The sequence below is a fragment of the Apium graveolens genome, chromosome 7 (genome assembly GCF_009905375.1).
Source record: "Apium graveolens cultivar Ventura chromosome 7, ASM990537v1, whole genome shotgun sequence".
In the NCBI taxonomy this organism is placed as follows: Eukaryota; Viridiplantae; Streptophyta; class Magnoliopsida; order Apiales; family Apiaceae; genus Apium; species Apium graveolens.
The window spans coordinates 507,930-516,917 of record NC_133653.1 but is presented as its reverse complement, the minus strand read 5'-3'; the positions used below and the strand labels follow the sequence as shown (position 1 = coordinate 516,917).

Here is an 8,988-nt window from a genome sequence, read left to right as displayed (position 1 = left end):
TATTGCTCAAGCAAACCAATTATTAAGGAAAGATAGCAAAGCGTATTTAGCATACATGGCGGGTACCAAGAGAGAAGCCCCGATGTACGTGACATACCAGTTGTTAACGAGTTTGAGGATGTGTTTTCCAAAGACCTTTCAGGATTATCACCTGACCGAGAGATAGAGTTCGCTATCGAATTAGCATCAGGAACGACATCAGTTTCAAAAAGCCCCATATAGGCTAGCCCCGGTTGAAATGAAAGAATTGACTTCACAGTTGCAAGAACTGTTGAATAAAGGAATGATGAGACCTAATGTGTCACCATGAGGCACACCAATGTTGTTTGTCAAAAAGAAGGATGGTAGTATGCGATTGTGCACAGAGTATAGGGAACTGAATAAGCTGACTATTAAGAACAGATACCCTCTCTCTAGAATTGACGATTCGTTTGACCAACTTGAAGGAGTGGTACACTTTTTAAAAATCGATCTAAGAATGGGATATCACCAACTGAAGATTAAAACAGGGGACAAATACCGTATTTCGCACGAGGTATGGACATTATGAGTTCTTGGTGACATCGTTCGGGCTAAAGAATGCCCCAGTAGCTTTCATGGACTTTGTGAATCGAGTGTTTAAAAATTATTTGGACGTGTGCGTCATTATTTTTATTGATAATATTTTAGTCTATTCTAAAATGGAAGAAGAACATGCGGAATATCTGAGGATAGTGGTAGAAGCATTGAGAAGAGAAAAGTTGTTTGCCAAATTCTCAAGGTGCGAATTCTGGAAAAATAAAGTTCAGATATTAGGACAATTGATGAGCAGTGAAGGAGTGTTAGTTGACCCTACCAATGTTGAGGCAGTATTCCAATGAGAAAGAATAACCACACCTACGGAAGTAGGAACTTTTTGGGAATTAACCGGTTTTATAAGAGGTTCGTACAGGATTTCGCTAAGATATCAGGACCTTTGACTAGGCCTACTTACAAAACGGAAAAGGTTGTGTGGAATGAAAAATGTGAGGAAAGTTTTCAGGAATTGAAAAGGAGTTTGGTAGCAGCCCTCGTGCTGGCATTGCCCGATGGAAAGGGTGATTTTATGATCTATAATGATGCGTCACATAAAGGATTAGGATGCATGTTCATGTAGCATGGGAAAGTGGTTGCTTATGCCTCACGGCAGCTGAAGGAATATGAAGTAAGATACCCTACTCATGTATTAGAATTAGCAGCAATATTTTTGCTTTGAAAAATTGGAGATAATATCTATACAGAGGAGACAGAGGAGATGGTTAGAGTTAATGAAAGAATATGTCGGTGATATTTTATATCACCCAGGAAAGGCCAATGTGGTGGCCGATGCCCTTAGTAGTAAAGAGAGACTCAAGATGTTGACAACGCCGGAGGAACTAGTGAGAGAACTCGAGGAGGTGGAGATAGAGGTGAAGTCACCGGTAAATGGACTGATGGACTATTTGAGATCAAATTAGAACCGGAATTGTTAGAAAAGATGGGACATTGTCAGGAAGAGAAGACGAATGAAGAGCGAGAATCTTTGACTGAGAAGAAGTCAAATGTGAGAAAGATGAGAAGGGAATTATGAGGTATGCGAACCGGATTTGGATTCCGAATGTTCGAGAATTAAAAGATGAAATTATACGTGAAGGACATAATTCTAGATATTCAATTCATCCTGGAGGTACCAAGATGTACCGAGATCCAAAGGAATATTATTGATGACCCAACATGAAAAGAGACGTGGCCAATTGGGTCAGTAAATGTTTGACCTGTTAAAGAGTGAAGGTGGAACATCAGCGACCGAGGGGACTCCTACAACCCTTAGGAATTCCGATGTGAAAGTGGGAACAAATAGCCATGGATTATGTGGTAGGATTTCCCCGAGCTAAGGCTAACCGTGATGCAATATGAGTAATTATATATCGACTGACCAAGTCAGCATACTTTCTTCCAATCAAGAAAACCTACACGGTAGATAGATTAGCAGAGCTATACATCAAGGAAATTGTGATAAGACATGGAGTCTCTGTAGCTATCGTATCTGATAGAGATCCCCGATTCAACTCCAGATTTTTTTTGAGGAGATTTCAGGAATGCTTATGAACCAAACTGAATGTGAGTACTGCATGCCATCCCCAAACCGATGGACAAAGTGAGTGAATCATTCAGACATTGGAGTACATGTTGAGAAATTATGTAATTGATTGTTAAGGTTATTGAGATGAACACCTATCTCTGATAGAGTTTGCCTACAATCATAGTTATCATGCGAGTATATAAATGCCCCCACATGAGGCGCTGTATGGTCAGAGGTGCCATTCACCCTTGTATTGGGATGAAGTTGGTGAAAGAAAGTTACTAGGTCCCGACTTGGTGTAAAGAACAAGGGACATAGTTGAGTTGATCAGAGGATGCTTAGCGGCAGCCCAAGACCGACAGCGTAAATATGCCGACTTAGCACGAAAAGACAGAGAGTATGAAGTGGGTGACCAGGTATTTTTGAAAGTGTCACCATGGGAAGGACTGATGAGATTTGGAAAGAAAGAGAAGCTGAGTTCCCGATATATGGGTCCTTTGAGATTTTGTGACGAATAAAACCATGGAATACAAATTGGCTTTACCTCCAAACCTTCAACAGGTTCATAGTGTTTTTCATATGCCAATGTTGAGAAAGTATAATGCGGATACCAAGAATATAGTGAAACATGAGTAAGTACTAGATCTGTCCTACATTGAGCAACCAGTTGAAATCATTTGTTGAAAAGAGCAAGTACTCAGGGACAAGAGTGTCAAGCTATTCAGAGTCTTGTTGAGATATCCCAAGGTCGAGGAGTCGACTTGGGAATTAGAGAGCCACCTGCGAGAAAGGTACCCCCATCTATTTGTGAGATGATTCCGGGACGGAATCCTTTTAAGGGGGGGAGGCTGTAAGAACCCTGATTTTTGTAATATTTTAAAACTTCTGTGAATAGTAACTTGAGCTGATTAAGTAATACCTATGGGAATCATCATAAAATGAATAGTGGAATTTTGAGAATCCGAGATCATATTCTTGTTTATCGAGGAAAATAAGTGAATGTAAAAGCCGACGGAATTCGAAGATTCACGATTATACTACGTGTTTTCGTATCCGTAAAGAATGGCATAGAACCGGGAATACTATGTGAAATAAATAATATATCAAGGTGTTTCTATGATCAAGAGAAGGAATGGAATTGGTTATAGGATTATAAGCGATAAAAGAAATCGCTATGAAATAAGTCGTTATACGTAGAAACTATCAGAATGGAACGACGATTGCGTTTACGATAAATAAACGAATGAGAAATTAAATCCCATGCAAGTTGGTCATGCATAACCAAGTCCTAACTAGTAGTTATGAGTATAACTAGATGATTAGAAGCAAACTAGAATAGTTAGTGGAATAGTGTTGAATAGTGATGGGAGACAAACAAGTACACAAGCCATACTTCTCTCTTTTCTCACTTCACCACACAATCAAACCAACCCATACCTTTGCCAAATTATTATCAAATATGCTGCATACATCCCATATATTCATTATACACTTCCACACTTTAGCCACAAAAGAAACCAACCCCTTTTCCCTCACTTAAAGCTCTCCCATTTTTCATTCCAGCAGTTCGGATTTTCTGAGCAAGGGAGAAAGAAAAATTCATAACTCAAAATATACTCATTCAAATATCATGAAATTTTTACCATAGCTTCTATATATTATGGGTAAGCTTCGTACCAAATTTCAGCCTCAAATTAATTGTTTTCAATTTTATAAAAATGTTTGAATGAGGTGCTGAAAGGTAACTCCGAAATTTTAACTTGTTTCTTGGTTTTGTTTCTTAAGGATCTAGCCCTTCTAAGTGTTTTCTAAGCAAACCAAGCCTCAATAATCCTAGAACTAACCTTCCTAGTGTCCAATAAGGTATAAATTTCAACCCTTTAAGGTTTTATGGTTGGATTTAAGAGTTATGTTTGTTGTAGTGTTAAGATCCAAAGGATTGTGTTTGTTTGAGTTTGTATTGATTATGTTCTTGCTAAAGGCTTGAGATGTTGAGTTGTAATCCATGTATGTGGTACTAGATAGAGCATATAATGTTCATGTGGGTGGATCTTGAGAAGTACTTGTGTTTATGATGGTTATAGGTAGTGATTGTGTTAAGATCAAGTAGTAGAAATTGAGTTTGGGCATTCTTGCACTTGATCTGTTTTCTGCAGGACATTCGGCCATGAAAATGGTTAAAATTTGAACACCACTGGACATGAATAGATAGATATTGTTTTTTTGTTTCTATACATATGTAGAGCATCATGAGGAGATTTACGGTTTAGCAGTTATGGTCATTTTAGTGTAAAACATTTCTGCGATTAGCCAACTGCACTTAAGTCCACTTGCATGGTGATTTTGAAGGACTTAAAATAGTTTCGAGATTCTGGAAAAATTATGAAAAATGGATTTGATAGTAGAGAATACTGTCCAAAAAGAATTTTGAGAAACTATTAATTTTTCGATTTTATAAAAATGTTTTGGTAAAGCGAGCGCAAGCGAGAAACACATAAAAACCTAGTTTTGACGCACGTTTTCTCACGTTCGAGCTTAAAACTCGAAATGGACTTTCTAAAGCGAACGATCGATTTCAAAACTCGACCATGTTATAAAGTGAAAATATAAGTGTTGAGAATTTGACGATTGGAGATTCGTTATACTTGAGTAGTTGCGAAAGTTGCTTAATAAAAGCGAGACGTTAATCGCGTACTAACTTAGACCGTTGGTTCTTGTTTATAGATCGCCAACCAAACACCAGAGACCATACCACTTCGATTACTCGAGGCAAGTTTTTGAAACCCTATCTCATACTATCCATGCTATATATATACTGTTGTGATATTGATGCCATGATTTACAGTTCAAATATATATGCTTGTCTATGATATCAATGCATACGAATTATGCGATTGTTTACGAAAACAAATTTTGTTTTACACGAGTATGAGAAATTGAAACGTATTTCAAATATAATATATGATAATGGGAGTCGGAGATATTTTAATAGCGATTTAATTCCGGAGAGAGCCGGACGCGAAAGATTTATATTTCGATAAACAAAGTACGTTCACGTAATATATATATCAAGCAAACGATTGAGATTTTGACTTAAATTTCGAGAAATATTGGTTTGTTCATTTAAGGGACACCCTTACTTGATTGATTATTTTATAAAGCGATACTTAAGGGATTCTTAAATATCCAGAAAGTATTTAAAAATATAGTGAATAGTTTATAAATCATTTCACGTTATTTAATAAAGATTTAACTATTCAAAGAGCAATTATAGGATACCAAACCCTGTTTTGATTATTTGATTAAGGTGTCTCCATTCGTTGGACCTCATTCAAAAATACTTTGTACATAAGATTTTATCAATTCATTGAACCATATTCAAAGATATTTTATATATAAGGTTTTTATCAATTCATTGAACCTTATACATAGATGTTTTATTTATAAGATTTTATCAATTCATTGAATCCCTCTTAAATTATTATGAGACCTTAGATATTTAATATCTTCGGACTTCTAAAAATTTATTTAAAAATAGACATAGTTCCCAAAGGTACTTTCTAAATTATTCAAAACTCTTGAAAGAGATTAATCATTTGAAACATATCAAAACCTTAGGGAACTTAGTCTAGAAGCATAAGAGTTTTGCTTCCTCGTTCAATAAAGAACAAGTGAGTAATATATGTGTCACCCTACTACAGATAGGGATTTGAAAATGATTTTAAATTCAAAACTCCGACAACTCCCAAAGATCAATTGAGTTAAAAGTGATGAATAAATCATCTTATTTACAGGTCAACTTTTAACGACCTATTCCTTCGAAAAAGGATTTTGAGCAAAAGATATAATTGTTTTGGGACTCGAATGTGGCCTGCCCGGCACGGAGTGGTATCGGGCAGTGACCAGGCGCGGAGTGGCGCATTATGCAAGCGCGGAGTGGCGCATTGTACGGTTATATGGTCTATGTGACCATTGCCTTTCGGACTTGCACGGCAATGGGCAATCACCGTGTAGTGTCTTGATGAGCCCAAAGGCGGCTAGGTTTGTATTCCTTCTACTAGTAGAGAAAATTTCGTATTCGGCTGATCACCGATACGTGGTTTATTCTAGTATAGTCCCTTTCTTCCATTTTGGAAAAACTGTTGTGAAATATACAACAGAGAGCCGATAAGGCTGAGTTTAAAACAAGGATATTGATGAATATATATCAAATCCATTTGAGAAATCTTCCCATAAGGCTGAGTTTTAAATTGGGATGTTGATGAATATATATCACACCCATTTGAGAATCTTGGTTCGAGTAACATCTTAAGATTTTGAAATAAAATGAGTACGAGTATAAAATGATTTTGAGAAAGAGATGGATACAAGTATTCAGTGGATATATTATTGTAGTTAATTTTAAGAATATTATAAATTTGACAAGCATATAAACCTTCAGAACGCTTTGGAGATACAAAGTATAATTATTGGTTTTATTTATACTTACATACTTAGTTATGGGGATGTATACCTTGCTGAGCTATAATGCTCACCCTTGCTTTTATATATCATATCACAACAGACTACCAGCATGGATCAGACCAGGACTGCTGTCCGTAGGCGGGTAAGGAACGCTCGTGAGTTCCGTAGGCTTTTTGTACGCCAGCCCCGTCAGGTAGATAAGTGGAGATGATTTATTTGATACTGTTTCCAAGCATATAACCTGTGTGTGTGTGAGTTTGAATAAAAGGTCGAGTAATATTGTGAAGAGAGAATTATTTAACTAATAAGTGATCGTAACGACCCGAATTCACGACCTTGGATTTGGGGGTGTTACAGTTTAGCTCAAAAGCAGCCACATGCCTCTTAATCTCATTACGTAATCCTTCCTCAAATCTACGTGCCCTACTAATCTCGTCCGCTACCAAAGTTGGCACATACTTAGCCAAACGGGCGAATTCAACTTCATACTCCGAGACAGTTTGCTTTTCTCCTTGTTCCAACCTTATAAAATTGCGCTCCAGCTTCGCTCGTACCGTCCTGGGAAAATACTTGTCCTTAAATGACTCCTTAAAAGTTTCCCAAGTGTATGCTCCAGAAGTCTCTTCTTCATTATTTTCAACGCGTCTTTTCTCCATTAGCCACCAGTCATAAGCACTTGCTTGGAGTTGGTAGCTTGCCATATTAACCTTCTGCTCGTCCGTACTTCCTAGTAACTCAAAAATCTTCTCCATCTCTTGTAGCCACTTATCCACTTCTGAAGGATTTGTAGATCCTTCAAAAAGGGGTGGACTTAACTTCTTAAATTTGGATATCATGCTCTTAGGTCCACCTTGCTGGTTCCCCACCAACGTTGCCAATGTTTCAGCCAATTGAGTCATCACGTTGTTAGTATTCTGACGTGGCATGGTTCCTACATAATTCATTTAAAACTCAATCTCGATATTAATAACATTATACAAAATATTTATGACAAAGTAAAATCAATACTCGAAACTTTATTTATAAATCTCTTAAAATAATACAAGTAATCAAAACAAATGCATATATGAAATGAACTACAATCTAATGATAAGCTCAATCTTTCTTAAATAAGAGCTCAATTTGTCGATTCGTGATTTCCATTTGGAGTCGTATGTCCGATATGAAATTATTAATCTCCTTAACTCCTGTTTCAGTACACCATTTTTCTAAAGTTTTTGGATCATAAGAGTTAATGAATTGGACAATCTCATCTAATTTCTTTTTATAGGTCTGTTGTGCAATTCTTCAATTCCATCACTAAAACATCTCTTTTTATCTTCAAATTTCCACTTTCAATAGTCAACTCATCAATCTGCTCCTCCAGCCAAACAATAGTATCACTATCCATATCCGTCAACTCCCCAAGAATTCCTCCTCTCGGTACTACCGGTCCAGTAACTGAGTCACAATCATCATAATCAGGAACTGGTGCCGAATCCCCCACATCCATAGTAGTAGGGGTCGTTACCTCCTGCTCTTGTTCATCTTCATCTTCCATGAACTCCTCTTCCGGATCATCCTCATCAAATATCTCATCTTCAAAACCCCAAATATTATCATTATCTGCCATCTACAAGTGTCACAACAAAATGTTAATATTTTAAAACTCTCAACTCACAGGTCACGCATAAAAGACAGTCTACAGGAAGTTAACCTAGGCTCTGAATACCAACTGTAATACCCCAACTTTTTATACAACAACTACACTTAAATATCAAACTTTATTCATACTTAAAACAAGTCTCACATAAGCAAACAAGATTCCGATATCCAACTCTGAAATAGTATCATATAGCTAAAATAAAGAAAAATACAGAGAGACGTAGCTCTAAGATAAAACACTATCACTAAAATATTATTACAATAAGCTCAAACCAAATGCATTTCCTTGTCCATCCCAGAAGTTTAGCACCTGAAAATTTGTGAGTCATGCATGAGCCAAACAGCCCAGCAAGAAAACAATTCGACACTAGTGGACCAAGGAGTTCATAATTTTTATAAAGCCAAAATCATTGCTCAAAATCCAAAGTTTACATATAACATAAATAAATTCCACAGCTCGCTAAGGTCACAAATACCCGGTGACACAGTATGGTTCACAACTGTCAATAATGCGCCTCTTACTAAGGTATCATAAACTGTGAAAAGCACGCCCTAGTAAGGTATCAAAATCTAGTTCCGGAACTATACGCAATTACTAAATGTTTCATAGGTCAGAGCTCACTGGGAATTCTTATGTCTAAAACAATTACTTGATCCATAGTTGTTAAAATAAAAGCAGTGCAAAAATATTTAACAGATTTCAAAATAAAAATAAAAGTGTGAGAGTTAACTTACCTTGACACTCACAACCACTTTAACAATTTATCACTTCACGCAGAGAAATCCAACCTATGTAGTTA

At 36.7% G+C, this 8,988-nt stretch overlaps 1 protein-coding gene across 1 annotated transcript; it reads right to left on the bottom strand.

Annotated features, from left to right (window-relative positions):
• Nucleotides 1-1,152: 1,152 nt before the first annotated feature.
• Nucleotides 1,153-7,443, bottom strand: LOC141671549 (uncharacterized). The gene is made up of 2 exons (XM_074477821.1): nt 6,900-7,443; nt 1,153-1,193 (listed from the first exon to the last, which is right to left on the bottom strand). The coding sequence occupies exons 1-2, from the start codon at nt 7,441-7,443 to the stop codon at nt 1,153-1,155; spliced, it is 585 nt and encodes a 194-aa protein (XP_074333922.1).
• Nucleotides 7,444-8,988: the final 1,545 nt, after the last annotated feature.